The 25,878-nt window shown below is 43.5% G+C and overlaps 1 protein-coding gene across 1 annotated transcript in view; it reads left to right on the top strand.

Annotated features, from left to right (window-relative positions):
* Positions 1 to 25,878, top strand: part of nell2b (neural EGFL like 2b) — a gene marked incomplete at both ends in the record, with an annotated part of 85,164 nt that overhangs the window by 787 nt on the left and 58,499 nt on the right. The window contains 3 exons of the mRNA XM_080851732.1: positions 549 to 590; positions 16,168 to 16,296; positions 24,988 to 25,138. Of these exons, the coding sequence (XP_080707858.1) occupies positions 549 to 590; positions 16,168 to 16,296; positions 24,988 to 25,138 (322 nt within the window). The remainder of the gene's footprint in view (positions 1 to 548; positions 591 to 16,167; positions 16,297 to 24,987; positions 25,139 to 25,878) is intronic.

Below are 25,878 nucleotides of genomic sequence, written 5' to 3'. Positions count from 1 at the left end.
TTCAACATTGGCTGGAAATGCAAGGTCGGGGATTTGCCAGTTATCGCGATCTTCTTGATTGGCAAGACCTAATTCGCCAACCATAGCAAGATAAAGCTTGAAACCTACTACTTACTGACTTATATCATGCTAATAGAAAGTGGAATATCAGGCGAAATCACTTTTTAAGAAGTGGTTGGTTGATAATGGGAGCACGGCGGTGAGAACACCATTACTAAACTTTGCGCTGTTCATACTGGGCAACGATAAAATGTTGTTGTGTCAAACAATCTCCCCAACGGCTAAACCTACTTCAACAAATGGGTAAAGGCTGATTTCAATACGGTACAGATATCAAACGTCTCTGAGGCAGCGATGCTCCCAGCACAGAAGCAGACGTCAGATAGACAAAAATAAACCACACCACACACCAGAAAATAAAAAAAAGTCAACCAAGTAGCCTACTTCAAAAACAACACAAAGTAAACTATAGAGAAAGCAGAAAAGTGTTTATGGTACAGCGACCACACCGTAAGCACTCTCTTACCCCTCTTACTCTCAATCCTCAGGCTCTGACCCCAGCTCCGCCTCCTTTAACAGCCCATGCCCACGTAGATCTATGACATATTAAAATACACGCCTATACAACGACTGACCAATCTCAGCGTGATAACGTAATACGTAGGATTATGATTTCCTACTGAAATCGGGGAGTAATTTTCCAACGTAGCACAAAGACGGGTAAAAAAATAACGAAATATTTTTCCTTGTACTGTTGAGTACGGTGTCACAATGACAATGGGATTTCCACTGAAGTTTCCCCCGTCCTTCCTTAGTCTGATGTTGGAGTTTATTTGTAAGCAACTTTATTGGAGCTCCAGCAGTTGTCTTGTTGAGCAACAACATCGTTAACCCTTCTGTGATGAAGCTGTTCCGTTTTTGTCAAAACCTACAAAACATAGTTATCTTTGCCATACAGCTTGTCTGGGAATTCCCTGCCCCTTCACTGCATTGCATTTGCTCAGTTAGTCTGGCCAACTATCATCAGCGATCCACTTCACTCACGTAATTGGACACGCCTTTAACCAATCAGACCAACGATACTATACAACGATACAACGATCGGTAATAAAGCAAACACATATTTTTTCTGTATGAATTGTTCCAGGGCAAGTTTCTGTTCTGTTTTCAAAGAAAACTTGCCTTATCGAAGTTTTGCGGTGCTTCGGCGGCCACCATGTCCAATGTTTAAAAACTCTCCGTGCAGTAGAATTTGTAACGTAGCCGTGGTAAGTTTAAATCCGCCAATGGCGCGCCAGGTAGCCAAAAGCCAGTTTGTGATTGGCTCCAAGGATTGTGGAAATCTTGAAATGAACGGGTATCCATACTTGGCCAGACCCAGTTCTGAGGCAAAATCAATTTGGCCGGAAGAAGTGGGGCGGGACTTCCCAGACTACCATACAGCTACACAGCCTGCCACACCATAGGTACACAAAATGGGGTTTCAATACTTCAGTTAACTTCTGTAAGTCCATATATTGCCTGGTGTTTGTAGGCTACGGGAGGGAGTCAATTTACTGTAACAGTGGTGTTACAAAAGTTAGTGTAACATTTTGCTCATGGGCAGTGTCATTTAAATTCTGGCTCTTAATATTCACAAAAATATTGATTGGAATTTACTCTGAAAATGTCAGGCTGACCAAAGAGTAATGAAGAGAAACCGAATTTGCATTTAATGATAACTGTGATGTCAAATGCATATACTTGGCTTTACAGAGGTACAAAGTAAAGTTACTTAAAGGATACAAGCCTTAGAATTGTACATTTTCGCCCCTATTCCACTTGTATTGTTTACAGACAATACTTATGCATTCGATAGGGAATTCTTAGTAAGGGAAACATAACTCAGGCCATAAGGGTAGGCTACATTTTTTTATTATACAGAAAGGGAAGGTCATTACACAAAGCATTTAAAGTAAATAAAAAAGTAAATACAAAATATGTGCAATAACATTAAGGGATAAAATTATTATTAAAAATGGGAAACACAAGAGGCATTGGCAGGTATAAGTTAACACAAAATTAAGGGGACGGAGAAGAGGGCCCCCAGAATTGGGACCCAGAGGCAGAGCAGATGTGTGTGTGTGTGGGGGGGGGGGGGGACTCCCCACTGGCCGTTCCCCCTGTAGCCAGGCCCGCTGTCTTTGTACAGTTGGCGGCATTGCAGATTGCGGCACTCAGAAATGGCCAATGCTGTTCGGTACCTCTCCCGGTGGCTTGGAGCCAATCTGCTCCATTTCACCACACCTAAAATCCAATGAGCAGTGTCAGTTTAGATGCCTACACACATTTCTCTACAACCACACTTTTTGGGCATTTTTATGTCATGTCAAAATCTTATGCAACAGCTCTGTAAATGCAGTATTATTTAATAACTTACTGTCTAGCCAGTTGTAATGGGCCTCCTTATAAATCTGTGGCTGGCAGACAACGGCGTTCATCTTTTGGCAGGTCATAGCCAGCCGCAGGATGGCGGAATAACCATCTTCCAATACCACCATGAGAAAAATCTCTCTCTCATCACTTCCTCCGGCAGCTGTGGAAACAAACAGGTGGCAATTTGTCAAAGGGTGAAGAGCTGGTGGGGGAATGCAAACAGGCTTTGCAAAGTTCTGCACTAGGGTTTTGGAATTCAATATCATAGGCACTGAAAGCAGTGAAACAGGAGCTTAGCAGTGTATGTATGATCAGGGCCTTTCAGTCATGTTCTGCCATGTTTGTAAAGAACAGCATATCCAAAAAGCTTTCAAATATGGTACAGTGTATGGCAGTTATTGTGACAGACCTCCAAAATTCCAACCTCCTGGTCATCAGGCCAGCGTTTTTTGAAAGGTGTAGGTGCCTATCACACACACACTCACACACACACACACACACACAGTGCAGTAAATGAATATGCTGGTACACAAATTTACACTCGCTCAGACACATTCACTCAACACACACACCGTAAAACATTAACATACTGATACAGACATGTACAACACACACGTCCTACACTTTGTCAGAGAGCCTTCCCAGATGAGTTACAGCTGTAATAGCTGCAAAAGATGTGTATATAAAGTAATATTACAGCAATAGGTGTATATAAGAAACATAACTTCTTACCTTGGTAACCTTCGACTTCAAAGTACTCCTGCTAACATATAAAGCCCTAAACGATCTGGCTCCAAACTACCTCAAGGAATTAGTCGTCCCCTATTGCCCTCCAAGGCTGCTCCGTTCCCAGAGTGCAGGCCTCCTGGTAATTCCAAGAATATCAAAGACCACAATAGGAGGGAGAGCATTTAACTACCAAGCCCCTCTCCTCTGGAACAATCTCCCTGCCTCCATCAGAGCTGCAGACACCGTGCCTATATTCAAATCAAGACTTAAGACATTCCTCTTTAGTGCATCATATAGCCAAAAGTAACCGCGCCAACAAACCAATCACCTGCTATACCAGCCACCCAGACATATCCGAACACAAATTCAAATATTACTTGCATTTAGTACCGCAACATCAAATGTGTTTCCTGTTTGCCGAGTGGATGCATGTACGGCCCCGGCAAACAGATCACAACAAAAAACAAATTAAACTACTACTTGTAATTTAGTACCGCAACATCATATGTGTTTCCTGTTTGCCGAGTGGATGCATGTACGGCCCCGGCAAACAGATCATAACAAAAAACAAATTAAATTACTACCTGTAATTTAGTACCGCAACATCAAATGTGTTTCCTGTTTGCCGAGTGGATGCATGTACGGCCCCGGCAAACAGATCACAACAAAAAACAAATTAAATTACTACTTGTAATTTAGTACCGCAACATCAAATGTGTTTCCTGTTTGCCGAGTGGATGCATGTACGGCCCTGGCAAACAGATCACAGCAAAAAACAAAATGTTCAATGTTAGTACCGCAACATCAAATGTGTTTCCTGTTTGCCGAGTGGATGCATGTACGGCCCCGGCAAACAGATCACAACAAAAAACTAAATGTTCAATGCCAGAAAAACTAAACATATCTAAATATTGCAATATGCAACAGGCAAACCGACACACAGGTGACATGTCCCTGGTTGGTGAAATGATTCATCTGTGTGTTTGTTCGTGCTGATTCCCGACTGACAGACCTGCAGACTGATTCGTCATTTCCTGTTTGTTAGATGGATCAGGAGGAGCCTCCTGGGCCTGATCACTCCCCTCCTCAGCCCGCCCCGAATCGCCCCTGCAGACCGGCTCCAGAGCATCACCAGCATCGCCCACGCCGCCCTGCTCCCCATCCTGGGCCCTCAACTCAGTCATCATCCCCTTGACGACTTCTCCCGCTGGATGTGACGACCCCCACCCTGGTCATCGGCAGCTCCATGGTCCGAGATGTCCACACCCCCCCCTTTAACAAGCGGCCCCTGCAAGGTCCACTGCCTCCCCGGAGCCAGGCGTGTTCCAATCGCTGATGGATGTGGAACTTTCCCTCCCCACCCCCACCACTCTGCACGTAGTCTCTCTACCTGGTCTACCTAGAGAAACCCTCGGCCAACCGCACCCACTGCATTGCCGTACACCTACTCTACCCAATACCCTATGCTAGCATTTATGTACAATATACATTATTGCCTCCACCGAAATGTTTCTCTGTCCCTACATCCCCTACCCCTGTAACAATAACCCTATTGCCACAGTAATCTGGTCTTGTCTGTATCATGTATTTACCACCAGATGTACGTACACATATGTCCAGTGACCAAATGCTGGCTGTGTATTGCCCCTGTTGCTTCCTTTCCCCTTCTGCCACACTACCCTTCCCCTTCCCCCCTTCCCCCCGTCCCACCTTCCTGTCTCCACCCAGCCGACCTCAAGCAGATGGGTCCCCCCTTATGTGCCGTGGTTCTGCTCAAGGTTTCTTCCTGCCTAACAGGGAGTTTTTTCTTGCCCCTGTTGCCGTTGTGCATGCACTAAGGGGGTTCAGGCTCTGGGCTCTGTTAAGCGCCGAGAGGCAATTGTATTGTTATGGCGCTATACAAATAAAATTGAATTGAATTGAATTGAATTGGTCAAAACCTTCCGCTTCCGTGTTACCCGGAACACCGGTGCCAGGAGTCCATTCACCATCTGGTGTCCTTCTTGGGTGAAATGACAGAACCTTGAGATGGAGGTGGCGGGTGCGTGGCTGGCATTGGGCTCGGCGTGCTGAGGCCTTGAGATGGAGGTGGCGGGTGCGTGGCTGGCATTGGGCTCGGCGTGCTGAGGCCTTGAGATGGAGGTGGCGGGTGCGTGGCTGGCATTGGGCTCGGCGTGCTGAGGCCTTGAGATGGAGGTGGTGTCCTCATGCCAGGGCAGGTCTGCAGGTGCTTTATGCATGAAGTTTTGCTGCCAGTATTGGTTGAGCACACACAGTGGTAGTGTGGAGATCTTGTGTTGGCACAGTTGTGGTGGCACCTATAGATCGTATCCTTCCAAAAAGGAACAGAAAAGTAAATTAGAAAATATTAACTGTTAGTATTCCTTGTTCACTACATCACAAGCTAATTGATATGTTATGAGTTTGATAAAAGCATAAAGAACATATAATATAAAACATTAGTGACATGCATTAAACTTTCAATTACCATTGTGAGATATGGCTGCTCTGTCATGTGTTTGAACATGTGCAACCAGGGCTGGGTAATCGCCAACTTTTCTACAAACTTGGCACCCGTAAGAATCTCCCAACCGCACTGGCTGCATCAGAGATCCATGTTTGCAAACTGTTGGATGGATCTGAAAAGACAAAAAGTAATTTCTGCTGCACAAACAATTCAACCAGATTTACAGTTTAAGTCAGCTCTTAGGCATCCAATGTGTTATTAACTAAACCAACCCTATAGATAAATGCAAGTGTATACAATGTAAGCGCGGGTGTGACATAGATGCTGTAACATGGCTCACACAAACAGACAGATCTTCCTCAGGCATCTTTGATCTAATTAAGTCCTTTGCAAGCAGTGTGCAGATCCTTTCCCGCTCCTACTAGTTAGCGGCTAACCACGTAGCCATGGGATGACAACTTCAAATCGGTAACACGGCGAAATGATGATAAACAAATCAATACAAACCAGTGAGAGTATATTGCGACAAAACAAACACGGCATCAAACGCGGTACTTAACAATTAAATAGGTAACATGAAAAGCAACAACTGTTAAGCTTTAGCAATATCAACATTTAAAGGAAAAGTTAGCAGAGACATCCCAAAAATGCAGCCAATTTGTGGTTGGATTGACGACTCATTATTACGCTGAGTGTACATGAAAATTTAAAGTAGAACTACACCAAGAACAATGACAGTATACGATCTCTGACTGATAATGCAGTCCACTTACCAAATCAATCGAGGCAATATGCTATCTTTATGCTGTCTGCTACCTAACTGCTGTTGACCAGTTCGTAAAATCTCCGGAGTAGATTCGACAAGAGAAGAGATCAGAGCCGCTAATGTCAAATAGATTATGGCTCTGCACGAGGCTATGTGTGACGCCAGACGCCGTTGTGAATCAGACCAATCAGGGCCGACTAAATACACGCCCTCCTTACAAGACACGCCTCCTAAAATACACGCCCCCGTCTTGCAGGACGCAGCCGGACCCTATCATTTTCACACTTGCCTCAATACCATGTCTACTTCTTCAAAACTCTTGAATATGGGGAATTTTAGGGGTGGATAAGATGTGCTAAAGAGTTTTTCTAAAGATTCAAGGCAAAGGAGAATTGTAGCCTACTGCAAATGTGAAGTTCATAAAAATGTCTAGCGGTAATAAGTTAGCCGGACGTTCGATATTCGACAGATATTTGTTTTCGAAAGACGTGTTCGCATTCTGATTGCATATATATTCTCATTTTGACTGCTGTAGTAGTCCTGTTTTAACCATTTAAATTCTCTCTCTATCTGTTAATTTGTCACCCATAGGGGTCTTTACTAATCACTGCATCACCACCATTGATGTTACTCACATTGTTGAGATCACTGCTGTCGTTATCAGCCAGCTGATGCAGTGCGGGTGTGACAGTGTCTCGGATATGGGCAGCTGTGGTAACTGATGGCTCACCGTTTGTAGAAGCAAAGCAGGCAGAGCTAGTTGGTGTCACTACAAGCTGTTTGTCTGCTGCTGCTGCTAGCAATCGCTAAACTTGGCTTGAAACATTATCAGATGAACTCAACACATTATCAGATATTTCTTTCCACTTCCAGGGACGAATTCCTTGATTGGAAATTGTGTGTTATCTTAGGTAATTTCTCCCTGAACTTCTCATCCTGCCCTTTCCTCTTTCTTTTCTCGCTGCCACTTAAAAACGTTTCACGCTTAACTTTGCAATCACACACGTCACCACACGAAAAATTGTCAGTGACAGAAAAGTCACGTGACCTGGAATAATTTGTAAGATACATTTTAAGACGATACTGAAAAGAAAATAATCGTTTTTCATGCTTATTATAAATTGTCATTATTTTGCAATGACAAGTGGTTTATTTTAATTAGCAATTTTTTTTTTTTAAATCGGAAATACGACGAGGCCCCCCTGGTGGCCGAGGCCCTGGGCAACTGCCCGGTTTGCCCGTTCGTCCGCCCTGCCCCTGGGTAAAGGTAGGCAACCCTGCACCATAACTGAGGGTGCTAACCATGGTGCTAGCAGCTTCAGTGACATTAGAATGAACGCTCAGGATGGTCTGAAAAGAAATACCCACCTCCCATGTCCAACAAAGGACTTTTTGTAAAAGCTGGTTGGAACAGTTACAGTTTGCGTGGTTGGAGTACAGTGGAACTAAGGCATTGTTAGCTGTGTAACATAAATGAATGCTGTCTGATTTGTTGCATGCATTGATTCCCCTGTGCCGCTGAAGACTTGTTTCAGTTGATTAGCAACGAAAAGGCCCTTTTTTCACGAAGATTTGAAGCCACCCTAAACTGTCTGTGTGCTAGGTATACATAAGGCTCTATGTGATCATTGTGAACTGAAATAATATACATGTATACCTTTTTTTAACGCATTTCTGACTGACTGTTTTAGTTCATTATATCTACTATTCCAAAATGTATTTCACTCTGTCTGACATGGTAGTGGTCACCTGGCGCAACTTCAACCCTCACTACCACAAGTGTTTTAAAGTAAGTTAAGTAGCCTATTTGGGATTGCGGACTTGGGATGCATTTAGTCAGTGACCGTCACAGATGTATCATGCTAGCATCTATCTATAAATCCAGGAATCTCTGTGTGTCAGTCTGTCCGTCTAGGGCGTATCTCCCTGACGGTAGTTACGTTAGTTATGAGATTTCGCATGTAGCTTACGCATGTCATGAACCTGTGCATCCTTGATTTTGAATATTTTTGAATTCATAGTTCGCGAGATATTTGTATTTTACCAATTCCCGTAGGCACTTATGGCTTATCGTTTCCCGTAGCACCGAAATGACGTCACAAATTACGTCACAAACAATATTAGCGGTATTAAAACTATCCTGCCTTCACTCAAAGTTCAGAATAGCGTTGGATACGATAAGGAGGTCCGCATTCAAATTCTTCTTGGTGAACAGATACAGACTTTTGCTCAGGTAATCTTAAGACAGTGATTGATTTTATCTATTCGTTTATATAAGCTTCTTTATATTACGTTTCAAAGTAATGTCTAGAGTTGTACAGTCATCTAACAGACAGGGAATAGTAATCCAAACGCAAACGATAAAATAGAAATATCTCCCGAACTATGAATTCAGAGAGAGAGTTGTATAGAGTAAAATTCATGCGTTTTGCATATGCCATGAATAAGTGCTGTAATCACAGTTACATTTCAACCATGCTTATGAAATGAGTTTGCCAATTGTAAGTCAAATAAGTGCAGAAATGTACTGTAAAAATGCGCTATACTAATAAACAATATGAATATTTTGATTAGCCTTGGAGACTTTCAGATTGTCCATTGCTTTCCCGTCGGTTGCTATGGAGTCCACGAAATAAGCGCAAATCTCGCTGTAAGTTATGTTGGGCCCACGTCGTCATGTTATCCTCCCAGTCCTGCACTGAATTCGGGTGGGGGATAGTAACGCCATCTCCAGTCAGAGTATTTAAATTCATGTTCCTGCTAGCTTGACTTTCTTTATATTAATGTTTACAAGCACTAGCTGCTATAACTAGTCATTTCTCGTAGACTTGTTCTAGCCTGTCTAAGACGCTAATACGGAGATCCATTTGTTTTGATATTGCTGGTAGCTTAGATTTCAGACTGCCAGGCCATTTGTGGTCTTAGAGTGCCACCTTGTGGTATAGTAATGTAACAGCATTGCAATAACGGTTGCTGATACACTGAGTGCAGGTATTAATATATTATTATTTGGTAACACTTTATAATAACTACACACAATTCATCATCTATTAAGCATTTGTTACCTATTCGGTAACGGTTTGTTCACCATTAGTTATTTATTATTCATACATAATTAATCATTAGTAAAGCATTTGTTCACACAATTATAAATGGTTTGTTCATAGTAAATAAGCTAAAAAAAATGTTTTGTAAATACATAACTTATACTTTATTAATAACAAAATAACCATTTATAAACCATATAACCATTTATAAATTAAATCACATTCCCATTATAAACCAGTTGCAAACTATTACTTAATGCTTTATTCATCATTTGTAAAGCATTGCTCCTATGTTAGGTCTCATCAATAAAACATATGTACACACACTCATAAATGGTTTGTTCATAATAAATAAACGTTTTACATGGGCTTGCTTTCTATGGACATACCATTTACTAACTGTATTTTCAAATGCTTTACTGATTAGAATGAATGCAGGAACTATGCTTTGCAAATGATCAACAAAGAAATGACTAATAGTTTGCAAATAGTTTATAAAGGGACAATTATGTAATTTAAAAATGGTTTTTCGCAATACTAAGTGTCAAACTTCTATTTATAAACATAATTTATGACAGCCTTATTTACTATGAACAAACCATTTATGAGTGTGTGTACAAATGCTTTATTGATGAGAAGCAATGCTTTACAAATGATGAATAAAGCATTTAGTTATAGTTTGCAACTGGTTTATAATGGGAACACGATTTGATTTATAAATGGTTGTTTTGTTATTAAATAAGTATAATTCATGTATGTACAAACATTTTTGTAGGCTTATTTACTTTGAACAAACCATTTATAATTGTGTCAACAAATGCTTTGCAAATGATTTATTATGTATGAACAAAAAATAACTAATGGTGAACAAACCATTACCTAATAGGTAACAAATGCTTAATACATTATTAATTGTGTGTAGTTATTATAAAGTGTTACCAAGTTATTTAATGTAAGAAAGAGCAGTTAATGACAGTACTTGATGAAAGAAAAGAATGCCAGGGGAGATTTTAGTTGCCTCATCTGATGCTGCCTTTGAGGTAAATGTCCTGTTTCTCTCGACATTGTGGCAGGTAGCATGGATAGGAGGTTTTCAGCAAATGCAAAACTTGCCTCAGGTTGCGCTTGTCTTGACCCTAAAAACTTTCCAACCTCCTCACTGATGCTTATCATGTCAGTAGCCCCGGATACATGTGTCAATTTAACCCACCCAATTTAACCCAAAGCACGGAATCGTCTTCGCGAGTAGGTGTGAACATTTTTAAGGTAAACGGCTCTTGTTGGTAAGTGTATACATGGACCGAAATTTAAGCCTTTTACCTTGGCTTGGGCATGCGCAAAGACGACGGAGATGTGCACTCACCTTGTTTGTTTACTAACAACATCAACGTGGATCCGCATCGTGCACAGGCAGTGTAGTGGCTAAAAGTTCCCTTCTTTCTATCAGTAGATAGTTCTTAACAATGTTTTTGAATAACCACTCTCAGACGGAAAGAAAACAAGTCTAGGTGTGTATGTGTTTCCAAGGGCGGAGATCCCATGTCATTCTAGGGGGGGACAATACATGGTAACATATCAGAGAGTTATTCGGGGGGGGGGGGACATGAAAAAATAGCTTTCACGAGAGCTAGCATAAACTGCTAAATACCGAATTATCTTATCACATAACAAACAGAAATTCAAAGTGATTTTTGAATGATCTAAACGGCATTAAATGAAATAACACGAAATATCTACTCACAGACAAATAATGTCCAAAGTTCAAGAGAACTTGATTCTCAAAATAAGTTCTAAAACAGCTTAAGGACGCTTTGACTGGGAATTGAACTAGCAACCATCTCATTGACAATCGACCTCTCTAGCCACTGTACCACTCTCACATCATGTAGCCAATACCAGTATTGGTTATTTACCCCACGAAAAAATGATATTAATTTACCTTCAGTTAAAAAAAAAACTTCTTCTTACATGTTGTTACTACGTTCGAGAAGGAGGTAAATATCTTTACATATCGTGTATCATAGCGGGAGGGGGAGAGAGGAAGAAACAATCTCACAACCTGACCGTACTGGGCAGAATGACTAAAACACGGTGCTTGCCGTATATGTGAACCAACCACTTCGGGGAAAAAAAGCAAATTGTTTTACGTTTATAATAAGCACCGCTTGTGTCGTCGTGCGTTTATTTCATATTACTATATTCAAATATATTATTATTATTTTTCCCTATGTTTGTTGAGGGGGGGACAACTTTATGGTAGGGGGGGGACACGTCCCCCCCGGGATCTCCGCCTATGTGTGTTTCAACAACGGTAGAAACACTGTGTTTGCTCCGTTTTTTACTGAATTCTGACCAGTGCAACAAATGTGACAGTTGATTCATTAATGCCCGAGCCTCCAAGCAATGCAATGCATGAGCACTGAAACGTATTTTTTACTTAAATGTGAACTATAAATACAAATATGCTGTCACTATAATTAACAATAGCTTAATATGAATCTAAATGATATAATGTCTATATCTGAACATCAATATGTAAATAGCACTTACAGGCAGCTTCCGAAGCCGATACTGATTGCCCTTGCTCGTCAAGTGAAAAGTGCCGCGTAAAAAGTCCTTCGTTGGGCTGGCAAAAAAGCCCGCCTGGGTGTAGCCAGCTAGCTATAACTGCCATTCAGATCCAATGGTAATGCTACCTAGCTAGGTATGCTAACTGTCGGTATTTACGCTAACTCCACCAAAATACTGATGTCACTGGCTTTAATTTGAGAATGGCATGTTAGTAAAACATTTGATATCAGTACAGTTGATTAATTACTGCTGATATTTACATTTACGGTCTGTAGCCTGCTCAGAAGTGCTGGTATACTGCCACATAGGCACGCACGCTCATAACACTCCCTATGAGTGGCTTCCCTGTCCCCACTAGCCCCATGTTACATCGGCCTTGATTGACCCGCCTTGTTTGAGCTCATCGATCGGCGTAGGCCGCCTCTCTCGAAAGGCTCAGATATCAGCGGAAAAATGAGCGGGTTAAATTTAGGCGTGAGCTACATGAGGCAATTATAAGCGAGTTACGAGCTTTAACCGGCTTAAACGCGATTTGGGTGGGTTAAATTGACACATGTATACGGGCCTACTGGGCTAGCATACGTGTCTGTTGACTTTGTCCATCACACAGGTTGCATGTGAAAGAAGCTTCTCAACCTTAACATTTGTGAAGAATATGGTACAAAGTTCATTGAGTCAGGACAACTTGGAGGCTTTCATGTTAATGTGCACAGAGAAGGAAATACTCACGTCTATAAGCAACGACACAGTTATAGATAAAGTGCCTGAAACCAGTGCACTGCTTAGGCGGTTACTGATGCTGTTGGTGCTATTCGCAATGTAACTGTATACTGTACTGTGAGTTGAACTGTAAACATTAGTTCAATATGCCTCTTTGCTGATACGTTTCAAATGCTTTATTTATTTATTTCTGCTTTTTTTAATTTATCAACCTATCCTTGTGGAATAGTGGAATATTATTTTTTGTTAACTTCTCAGCTTAAGTGGATTAATATTTAACATTATTTGCTGAACCATGGTATAAAAAAAAAAAACTACAGGAACTACAGGATAGTAAGAGCTGAACTGTTGCTTCATTTATCCTATTTCCACTACCATGGAAAAAGTGGGCCGGTCTTGGGCCTGAAATTCCCGGGCTGAAAAGTGGCCCCGCTCCGGCCCTGGTATGCGCAATACAGGTTTAATAGTGAATATTGATGTCTGTTAAAGTAATTTATTTATGCATAATGGTTAACTCCTGGGAGGAGGAGTTATACGTAATATAACCTGCATTCAGGGAATGGCAGGGGAGTGAAGTTGGGACCTCTGATGTGAGAGGATGCCTGTTGCTTTTGGCTAACAAAGGTATTATTGCAAGTCAGTAGGATTAAGGATCTTTTTGCTTGTTTGTTTGTTTGTTTGTTTTTTGTGAATCTTGTTAGTGTTAAATGTTAAAGTTCGTCTGTCTGTCACCTGCCGGCAGCTTAATAAAATCTGAAACCCTTTTGGGGCTTATTGAAACTACCTATCCTGGTTACTGCCTCTGCTGCTCAACAACCTACTTCACAAGGAGAAATATCTGGCAACAATTGAATGTTGTAAGGCAGTGGTTCTCAAACGTTTCACCGTGAGTACCACCTCAGAACATTTTTGGCTTTCAAAGTACCACCATTGTAACTATCATTGACCTTCGGTAGCATGCCGCGCGATAGGAACTAAGTGTTATTACCTCACTGTAATGCCTGATCAGGAGAATGAGCATGGCTCAGATAAATAACAAACTTAACTTATAGGGATCTAGTTGTTTTAATGATTTTTCATATATATTTAATGATTAATATCCTAGTCATTAAAAATGGAAAACTGTCTGAGTACCACCAAAAGGGGGCCGCGTACCACCAGTGGTACACTTACCACAGTTTGAGAACCACTGTTGTGTGAGATTCATAAGAACTTGACACACTCATACAAATCTGTGATCTGGTGCGAAGAAGGTACTGAATTGCTTGTCTTTTAGTTCTCAATTTAGATTTTTAAACTATAATGTCTTAACATTGTATGCAAACTCATCATAGGTCTATTTATGATGATCCATTTTGCACAGAGGTTTAACAGTAATTTATAACTGCTGCTTCTATTAATGCTGTAATTTGACTGGTAGCTGGATTTTTAGACCTTATTATATGGTTAGGCTGTCCCAACAGTTTGGTTCAGAAAGTCTAGTGAGATATACCATAGAGGATAATGACAATTATATACTGTATTATGGAGCAAGTCACTGAATTAATCATATTGTTTACAATCAGTAGGACTTTTTTTAATGTATTTTGGTTGTATATAGTTACTTTTTCCTTAATCACCTGCCATTTGACACCTGGGGACACTGCATGCGCACACCATAAAATTAACGTTCACAATCAGTTTGATTAATTTCTAAATTTTGTTATGGCAAACTTCTTTTGTCATATGCAGAAGTAATACTTGCTTTTATTTATTTGAGTGTTAAAGTGTATGGGTGATGAAATAAAAAAGCAAGGTGTGTGTATATATATACTGTATATACATGTCTAAATTAAATAGCAAGGAGAAAAACTTGAGAGTGCGTTTTTTTAAAAAAATGTTTTTACTTAAGTTAACAATTTTTTACTCGCACCCACAATCGCCTTTATTTTGGAAGTAGAGCGCACCTATCCCTACAAATATATATATATATGTGACAATCAACATAATATTGCAGTTTTTTATTGCAAATACTTAAACACAGCTCAGCTAAAACTTCAACATGTAGGACTGTAGATGAGGTAGTGATGTCCCACCAATCACTGCTTTACCAAGCTTTGGATTTACAGTAAGTTGGTGCACACCACTATGTTTGTTTCCCATTTACAGAGCTAGTATTTAGTTTTGCCCTCGGTGTAAGCTAATTGATGGATGACAGTGCAAACAAAAGACCAGTGTTGCTTTCATCTGTATCAGTGTAATGGTATGTGGGTTCAATCTAGATGATGAATTAAAACAAATTGCTTTTTTTATTTGTATTGCTTGTGGCAAGAGTGAGGAAGACAAATGTTCTTTTCTATACACCTGCCGAACAGGAAGGTAGCATGATAAGTGGAAACTAAGCAAGAGGAGGCGGAGAAATAAGTGCACTTGAAAAGAGAACTATGTACAATGAAAATAATAATGCATGAGACATATATTCTCAAAGACAGAACATACTGTGGGATAAAAGAAAACAAACAGTGGTCTAACTGCTGTCGTCAACCTGTCGGTTATAACTGTTCTCATACAACAGCCAGAAGGGGGAGCTAAAGGTTTGTGCTTTTCTTTTTCTTTCTATTGGTTTATTTTGCCCAAGGTCTAGATTCAAGCATAGTAGACCATGCACATAAGACTTTAATGTGTGTAGGTGTAATTATTGCCTTTGTAAATACTTTCAGTTCAAAGGTGGATTTCAAGAAAACTTGGCATAATTTCTGATGCGTTTCCTCCCATCTCATCATTTCATTCATATTCCAGTAAGTACCGAAAACAGCCAGATGGGGGCGGCAGAAGAGCTGGACTTCCTCCCTCTTAGCACCCTACAAGCCCGGGTAGCTGCTTGACTCGTCGCTCATTCGCTCGCCGCGCTGGTACTAGGATGATGCACCTGACCTGCCCCTGCGGATCACTATCGGAGCATTTACAAACGCACCACATTGAATGGAGTATTTTAATTGATTCGACGCGTCGGTGTGTTTTTGCAAAGTTCTAAACAAGCTGGGAGTATTATCTGATCATGCGTAATTTGGCGCCCGTGTGGATGTTTCGCTGACGCCAATTTCAACACTGTTTCATATTCCGAGGAGGGACAGACAAGCATGGACTAAGCCTTTCTATTTCCATTTACATTCAATATGGGCTCGTTAAAAGTTTCTTTTGCGCTTTGTACTTTTTGCCTCTTGTCAGGTAAGTGACAGTAACTATTTCCATCATTAGATTTGATAAATCCACAAGGATTCTAACTGGTGTGTTTTAAAAACGTCTCGCAGTCGTGAGATATATAATCCCGTAGATGCCTATGCTATTTATGATGATGAATGTAGCCCTTGCGCCTCTGTTTAACTACGTGGTACAGTAGTGAGCTACAAAACATTTTGCCGCGTGATACAGCAGCCCGCGGTGCCCCTATCACTCATTCCATGTCTCAACAGTTTCAGCTTTCGGGGTCGACCCTGCCCAGCGTATTAATGTCTTCGACGAATTGAAGCTCGGAGAGACGTTTGCTGGAGTTTTCCAAGTTCAGGGCTTCCACAACGACAGCAGAGCATACCTGTTTCAAGGTAGGCTGACTGACGTCATGTCATTCCCATTTCAGCGGATTTTGGTTTGGGATGTTATTGGCTGGACTTGCCAATCTGTGTGCCTGTCCTGTCATCGCTTCTTCGATCCTGAGAAATACTGTATTACACGAATCTAAATCGGGTACTTGCAATTGAACTCCTAGATACAGATGTGATTTACTGTAAAGGAATACATAATTATCCAAACCAGCCTAGATGGAAAGATGTGGAAACATCTGTTTGAAACGCATCCAGTCCGGCTGTGGGGAACCAACAGGAACGCCTGAAACTTAATCTACCACGAGAAAAAGGATCAACAAAACGGGGAGTACGGCAATACCATCGGCGGTAGAGATGACAAACATAAGCTAGACCCTCAATAAGCCCTTGTCAATCACCACCACGCTTGTAATCATATTGAAATATGGCCAGGCCATTCTCTTCAATGTGCGCAATCCAGCCAATACCAGCCTGCTGGGCTCTAAGGGCTCAGCAGTATGGATGTGACTGTAAAGCATGAATAGACACTCACTCACTTACACACACTAACTCACTTACACACACTCACCTACTCACTCACTCTCACACACACACTGCCATAAATATACGTTCACTCACACACACCAGCACACATGCACACAGATAGAGAGAGAGAGAGAGAGAGAGAAAGAGGGAGAGAGGGAGAAAGAGGGCTATAGATTGGTAGTCCGTGGTCATGTAGAGGGGATGATGTTGTTGTTGTAGTAGCTCGTGTCCGAGTGAAGCTTACCTAATTGGGGCAGGTGGCATAGAAATCTGATTGATCTCTCCTGCAGAGGGGTATTATGGGATTGTGGTGGGATTACTTGGAGAATGTTGTGAGGACGCTCATACCTCCATTTGTCTGCATCTCTCTCTTGCCCCTCCGTGAATGTAAGTGAATCAAGTGAGGGAGCCAGCCCTGGAACTGGTCAAAAGCTCCCTTTGTGTGTGTGTGTGTGTGTGTGTGTGTGTGTGTGTGTGTGTGTGTGTGTGCGTGTGCGTGGTGTGTGTGTGTGTGTGTGCGTCTGTGAGTATATCCAGCCCTGGAATTGGTCAAAAGCTCCTATGGGCTACAAGGGTGTGGATGTGAATTGGTCCCACTGGGATATGCACTGCTAAGATGCCACGGCTGTTCTCCATACCTGTAGACAGGGCTAGGTAGGGCTGTGGGGGTCTGGGTGTCTGTTTGTGTATGTGTGTGTTTGCGTGTTTGTGTGTGTCTGTGTGTGTGCGTGGCTGTTGGTGTCTGTGTGTGTCTCTGTGTGTGTGTGTGTGTGTGGCTGTGTGTTTCTGTGCGTGTGCGTGACTGTTGGTGTCTGGGTGTGTGTGTGTGTGTTTATGTCTGTGTGTCTGTGCGTGTGCGTGGCTCTGGGTGTCTGGGTGTGTGTTTGTCCGTCACACTGCCACAGGCTGGCTCTATCAGGGCTGTGGGGCCAGTCTCTCCGAGATCATCCCTGCCAGAGAGGGAGAGAGAAAGGGGGGGGGGGCGAGAGAGGAAGAGAGTGTGGGAGAGAGAGTGTGGAAGGGAGATAGAGAGTGGAAGGGAGACAGAGTGGGAGAGAGAGAGAGAGAGAGAGAGGAAGAGGAAGAGGAAGAAGAGAGGGGAAAGAGATGGAAGAGAGATACAGGCAGAGATGGAAAAGAGTGGGAGGAGGATAGAGAGGAAGAGAGAGAGAGGAAGAGAGTGGGAGAGAGAGAGAGGAAGAGAGTGGGAGAGAGAGAGAGAGAGAGAGTGGGAGAGAGAGAGAGGAAGAGAGTGGGAGAGAGAGAGAGAGGAAGAGAGTGGGAGAGAGAGATAGAGAGGAAGAGAGTGGGATAGTTCCTCTGGCCTGCTGTGTGAGACCGGGTCATCTGAGTCTCCAGACTGCCTACCTGCTGAGAGTGAGATGGAGAAGGAGATAGACAGACACACACACACACACACACACACACACACACACACACACACACACACACACACACACACACACACACACACACACACACACACACACACACATTCAGACACACACACATACACAAACACACACACACACACACACACACACACACACACACACACACACACAAACTCACAGAAAGAGAGAGAGGGAGAAAAGGAGAGGGAGCTGATGAGTCATGGTTCCTCTGACAGGAGACAGATGGATGCGGGTGTAAGACATGCATAAGGGAGAGACAGAAAGAAAGAGAGAAACAGAAAGACTATACCAGGGAGAGACAGTCAGAGAGAATGAGACAGAGAGAGTGAGATTCCTTGCCTTATCCTGATGAAATGGTAGACCTTTACCGGACGAGGGTTGTTCCCCATGGAGGGAAATTACACACACACACACACACACACACACACACACACACACACACACACACACACACACACACACACACACACATACACACACACACACACACACACACACACACACACACACACACACACACACACACACACACACACATATTCATACACGTACTCTCTCTCTCTCTCACACACAAACACACACACACGCACACGCAAAAACACTCACATTCACACAGGTATACTGTCCACATTGCCTTACTCAGACAGACACTTGTCAACCACCACCTGCCATACCTGGGGGCTGTTTCCATTACCAGTGAGTGGGTGAGATTCCTTTCAGGATCCTGATGATATGGTATACCTTTACTAGAGTAGGATTTTCTTCAAGGGAATTTCTCTCTCTCCCTCTCTCTCTCTCTCACGCACACATACACACACAAACATACACACACACACACTTACACACACACACACTTATACACACACACACACACACACACACACACACACACACACACACACACACACACACACACACACACACACACACACACAAACATACATACACTTATACACACACACACGCCTAGTTGACGTAATGTGCTTCTGTCGCACAGACGATCTATTTCCCGCTGCACACTTTCTCAGTGAGACACATACTCATCACAGAACACACACACAGTTAGCATACACAAACACACACACACACACACACACACACACACACACACTGACTCAGTGAGACTCATCACAGAACACACACACAGTTAGCATACACACACACACACACACACACACACACACACACACACTCACACACACACTGACTCAGTGAGACTCATCACAGACCACACACACAGTTAGCAGACAAGGACATAAATAAACACTGAATCCAGCTGATTAATGCAATATTAATTGGAGCTGAGAGTCTTGCTTGTTGTGGCTTTGTAATTGGTCATGAATCTTTCGCCACGTGTGGGTGTGTGTGTACGTATATGTGTGTATGTGTGTGTATGTGCATGTGTGCGTATCTCAGTAGACGTTTGTCTTTTCGCCTGATGGGACTAACATTGTACACACAGACTGGTTTTGACATTGTCCAGATGTCAGGGAGTCGATGCATCAGCTATCATCGTCAGATCCTGGCTGGGAAGAGGAACGTAGGAGTAGAGTGGAGTAGACACGCACGCACGCACACACGCACACACGCACACACACACACACACACACACACACACTAACACACCCACACACACACACACTTACACACCCACACACCCACAAACGCAGACACACACACACACACACACACACTTACACACCCACACACGCAGACACACACACGCAGACACACACACACACACACACACACCCACACACGCGCAGACACAGACACACACACACACACACACACACACAAACACACACACACACACACATCTATATACGCACACACTGACCTCAGTGGCCTAGCCAGCAGTGGGCTGAGGCATCTGGTCATTGCTTGGCCTGTCGGCCGGCTGGTCATTTAAAGATGGATGTCTGTGTATGTGTTTGTGTGTGTGTCTGTGTGTGTGTGTGTGTGTGTGTGTGTGTCTGCGTGTGTCTGAGTGTGAGTGCCTGTGTGTGTGCGTGTGCGTGTGCGTGTGCATGTGCGTGTGCGTTTTTGCGTGTGAGTGTGTGTGTGTGTGTGTGTGCATGTGCGTGTGCGTTTTTGCGTGTGAGTGTGTGTGTGTGTGTGTGTGTGTGTGTGTGTGTACCAGATGTTTGCTCTGCTAAGGCAGGCAGAGAGGCAGTGAATCTCCGGCTCCAAGGCAGACAGAAATAGCCCCCAGCCCTCCTGAGCTCCTGCTTCCAGTCCCCCTGAGGCTGCCCTGGATGGATGCTGGGCTTCTCACCGATCCCCAACCTGCTCTTTAATAAGATCGAGAGAGCACTGTCTGTGTGTTTCTTTCTATATTTCTTTCTTTCTTTCCTTCTTTCTTTCATTTGTTTGTAATTCTCATCTTTTCCTACCCATTTTTTCATCCCATCGATCATGCTATCGTTTCCTTTTTTCATTCCTGTTGCTGTTTTGGCATCTCAAGGTTCCTCCATTTATCTTCTACCTTTAAGGTCTTTGATTGGGCAGAAATAGCTTACAGAGGTGTGTGTCTGTGTGTGTGTTTTGCGTTTGTGTGTGTCTGTGTGTCTGTTTGTGTGTGTCTGTGGGGTTACGTCTTCAATTGCCTTCACTTGGGGCTGTGCTGTCATGGATTGATGTCCTTCTCTGCATGATGTTCAGTTTCTGAATTTCTGTTACCAGTTCAGCTCTGTTGCCTCCGCGCTACGATTGGCTGCTCTGGTTAGTTGATTTTGATAATTTCTTTCATATGAGGAACAGCCTGTGCAGATACAGAATGTGTGTGTGTGTGTGTGTGTGTGTGTGTGTGTGTGTGTGTGTGTGTGTGTGTATGTTTGTGTGTGTGTGTGTGTGTGTGTGTCTGTGTGTGTCTGTGTGTGTCTGTGTGTGTGTTTGTGTGTGTGTCTGTGTCTGTGTCTGTGTCTGTGTGTAACATTCAGTGGGCTTTATTGGCATGACATATAATCATGAAGCAAGAAACAGTTTATAACCGTGTGTGTGTACGTATGTATGTTTGCGCGCATGTGTGTGTGTGTACTGCTCTCGTTGTGTGTTTCCCTGGGCTGGGCTGAAAGCCTGGAGCCAGACGGCCCTGATGTTTTGACAGCAGAGCTCCAGACTCACCTCCCCAAGGAGCCACACGGCGCGTGGCAGTCACCACAGTCATCTAGTGTCAGCCCACAGCAACACACAAGAGATAGGATTACACACACACACACACACACACACACACACACACACACACACACACACACACACACACACACACACACACAAAAACACACACACACACACACACAATCACACGATCACACACAAACTCACGCACACACACAAACTCACGCACACACACAAACTCACGCACACACACAAACACACACACACACACACACACACACAAAGACACCGGTATTTGTTGGGGCTCTCCCCCTTATCCTGTGTGTTTCCTCCTCTCTTTCTTCTCTGCTCTGTGGTGGTTGTATATTCGGACAAGCACACACACATACACACACACACACACTTAAATGCACACACAAAACAACACACAAACGCTCTGGGGTTGGCCTAGAAAAAGTGGAGGAGCGGAGAGAAGTCGAGATCCATGCTAACACCTCTGCTGCCCAGTTAGACTGGTCTCTGCTGCCCATCGAGTCAGTGAGGGCTCAGACTGGTCTCTGCTGCTGCCCATCAAGTCGGTGAGGGCTTAGACTGGTCTGTTAGACTGGCCTCTGCTGCCCATTGAGTCAGTGAGGGCTAAGACTGGTCTCTGCCCATCGAGTCAGTGAGGGCTTAGACTGGTCTGTTAGACTGGCCTCTGCTGCCCATTGAGTCAGTGAGGGCTAAGACTGGTCTCTGCCCATCGAGTCTGTGAGGGCTTAGACTGGTCTGCTGCAGCATTGAGCCTGGGCTGCCACCGCTGCATGCCTATCTCCCCAGTCTCTTGCACAGTCAAGCACAGTCTCTTGCACAGTCAAGCACAGTCTCTTTCACAGTCAAGCACAGTCTCTTGCACAGTCAAGCACAGTCTCTTGCACAGTCAAGCACAGTCTCTTGCACAGTCAAGCATAGTCTCTTGGACAGTCAAGCACAGTCTCTTGCACAGTCAAGCATAGTCTCTTTCACAGTCAAGCACAGTCTCTTGCACAGTCAAGCACAGTCTCTTTCACAGTCAAGCACAGTCTCTTGCACAGTCAAGCACAGTCTCTTGCACAGTCAAGCACCATCTCTTGCACAGTCAAGCACAGTCTCTTTCACAGTCAAGCACAGTCTCTTGCACAGTCAAGCACAGTCTCTTGCACAGTCAAGCACAGTCTCTTGTACATCAAGCACAGTCTCTTGCACAGTCAAGGCCATACTATCTGTCTGCCCCTGCTGTCACGTCATGCTATGAGTCAGGCCCATGTTGCTGTCTCTCTGCCCAGCTTAGCACACAGAGCCAGGCCTGGGCTGCTAGCCACCATTGCTACTGATGCTACCTGTCTTTCGGTGCAGTCTGTGGCACTCTCGCCAAAACCCCTGTCGGTCTGCCCAGCCTCACACGTAGAGTCACGCCCTGCTGCACCCTGAGTTCCTAGCCTCTAGCATACAGTCAAGGCCGTGCTATCTGCCTATCCGTCCAGTGTTTTGCACATGCAGTCAAGATCAAACTACTTATTCCTGGGTGCCCAGTTTCTGGTACGGAGTGGAGTCCATGCTCCCTGTGTTTCTGCCCAGCGCCTTGCTCACAAACTCAGGCCTGAGCTTGGGCTGTGGGCCGCTGGCTAAAAATGAACCCCTTTGATGTGATCACTTCAGAGAAGGCTCATCACTTATTGATGGGTCCATTAAAGCACCACTGACAACTGAGCACCAGAGAAAGAGGGGAAGGAGGGAGGGAAGGAGGGAGGGAGGGGGAGAGAGAGGGAGGAAGAAAGAAAGAGAGGTGGAGTTAAAGATAAAGCAAGGGTTTGGAAAAGAGATAGAAAAGAGAGAAGGAGGAAGAGAGCAGGAGCAGAGAGAGAGAAAGAGAGAGAGAGAGGGGGAAGATGGAGAGAGAGGGGGGATAAAGAGAGGTGGAGTTAGGGATAAATCAAGGGTGAGGAAAAGAGAGAAGGAGAGCAGCAGAGAGTGAGAGAGATGGAAAGAAACAGAGGGAGGGAGAGAGGCAGAGGTAGAGAGACAGATAGGAGAGGAGAGGGAACAGAATAGCAGAGATGTAAGAACAAAAGCCAGGCAAAGATCAGAGGCTTCTCTGTCAAAACCCTCCTCTCTCTCACCCCCCCCCCCCTCCTCTCTCTGGCCCCCCTCTTCTCTCACCCCCTCTCTGTCTTCTCCTCTATACTTTCTCTTAACTCTGTATCTCTCTTGCTTTTTCTTATTCAAATTTAAGCTTTTTTTTGCCATGACTGTGTAACAATGGAATACACACAATATGGAGCAGTGTGATACACATATATAATAATATAATATAGCTATTATATGAAGTGTTTTATTTTATTATGTGAGATATATATATATATAAGGAAAATAATAATAATCACTCTTTATTTTTATCTTTTATTGTCTGTCCCTGAGTTGTATCTCGCGGTTGTTGGTATTCCTCGTTGGCTGTTCTCCTAATATCCATTAAAATGTTGTGTGCTTTGAAAGTCATACAATCTTTTTTTTTTTTCAATTTGGAGAAGAACAGAAAAACAAATGATGTTATTCCATCACAATTTGTATTTTTTTATTTTGCCCCCCTATTCTCCCTTTCTATCACCACTCTCCTACCCCACTCTCATAACACCCATTCTTCCTCCGATCTAACTCATACTGCTCTCTTTTATTCTCTCTCTCCCTTACCCCCTTTCACCTTCTCTAGCTCTCTCTCTCTCGGTCTGTCTGTCTTTCTCCTTTTCTCTCTCTCTCTCTGTCTCTCTCTCTCTCGGTCTGTCTGTCTTTCTCCTTTTCTCTCTCTCTCTCTGTCTCTCTCTCTCTCGGTCTGTCTGTCTTTCTCCTTTTCTCTCTCTCTCTCTCTCTCTCTCTCTCTCTCTCTCTCTCTCTCTCTCTCTCTCTCTGTCTCTCTCTTACGGTCTGTCTGTATTTCTCCTTTTCTCTCTTTCAGTCATGTCAGCGTCGCCTCTTCAGGTGTCAGATGGTTGAAAGGTGTAGTTTGACAGTGAAGGTGATTGTAAAACACGTGTATGTGACATGACTATTCTTAACTGACAGAACTGACACAACTCAAGGACCTGTGTAAATGTGTGTTGTGCGTTGTGATCGACACAAAGGATAATGTTTTTTCTTTTTTAGGTAAAGCATTGGAAAGATTACAAGGGTCATTTGAAGGTTATTGATAAAGGGTTATTGCTGTAATGGTCTCACTCTTTATTTCTCCTCCTTCTGCTTTCTCGCCCTTTTTCTTTTACGCAACTCTCTCTCATCTCTGCATTCCTTGTTTCCTGCCTATCCATCTTTCTCCCTCTCCCTCCATTTCTTTACCCGTCAGTGACACATCTGTCACCCCCTCTCTCTCTCTCACTCCCCTCCTCTTCTCTCTCTACAAAAAACGACCGCTGTCTCACCCCCGCACCCCCGTCTCTCTCTGGCTTGCAGGAACAGCAGTACTTTTTGGTGTAAATAGTTTTTTTTTCTGTCTAAAGACTATTTACTGTTTCAATTAAGCTCACACTTTCTTTCTCCCTCTCTCTTTCTGTCTTTTTCCCCTCTCTCTCTCTCTCTCCCTCTCTCTCTCTCTCTCCCTCCTCTCTCCTTCTCTCTCTCTCAGACTCGAGGAGGAGTGTGCAGGCCTCTGCTGAGGTAGCGGAGCAGGTGTTTGAGCATCTGAGAGGGAGGGCTGAGTTCACCCTGCTGTTCACAGTCAAACAGGAGCGCCTCAACTCAGGGGTGTTGCTCTCCATACACTATGCTGAACAGAGGTGAGGACACACACACACACACACATACACACACACTGCGGCTATATATCTTTCTCACACAAAGACACACACACACACATAGCAGCTATATGTCTTTCTCACGCAAAGACACACACACACACACACACACACACACACACACACGCACTGCCCTGTGTGTCACTGTCTCCGTTGCATACATGTATTTCTAATACACGATATGAGACCATAAGGGGCAGTTGATAGATCATTGGAAAGATGTCATATTTAATGCATTAGTGCATTCATTGATACTTTTATTAAAAGGAACACAGTTTCTAAACAGCTCGGTTTGGTTTGGTGAACCGTTTAAAATGGACCGTTCAATCTCACATTCACATCACTTCACTTAAGTCCCACCATAACAACACAACCAGGTCCAGTGCCTTGGGTTTGCGGTTGTGTACCCAGCCACACTGCTGTTGCTGTTGCAGTCCTCTCTAAGACTGTTGGCACATTGATGATAATCATAGTGTATAGTAAAACAAACTGTACATACAAATTTCACATCATTGCACAATATGTTTTGAAGTGAGGAATAGCATAATCTCACAGGTTCATTATCACAAGATTTACACTCAGAGTCTGTGACAGCACGGAAGTCATTAATGCCTCCCTCCCTCTAACTAATGATCAGCTGTGCACACAGCATTGCTGGAGATATGGCATAAACATTACACATTACAAGTGACTTTCTTGTTTTTCAGTTCATAGTGTAATAG

This window comes from Sprattus sprattus, assembly GCF_963457725.1.
Source record: "Sprattus sprattus genome assembly, chromosome: 14".
Classification (NCBI taxonomy): domain Eukaryota; kingdom Metazoa; phylum Chordata; class Actinopteri; order Clupeiformes; family Clupeidae; genus Sprattus; species Sprattus sprattus.
This window is presented reverse-complemented; position numbering and strand designations above follow the sequence as displayed.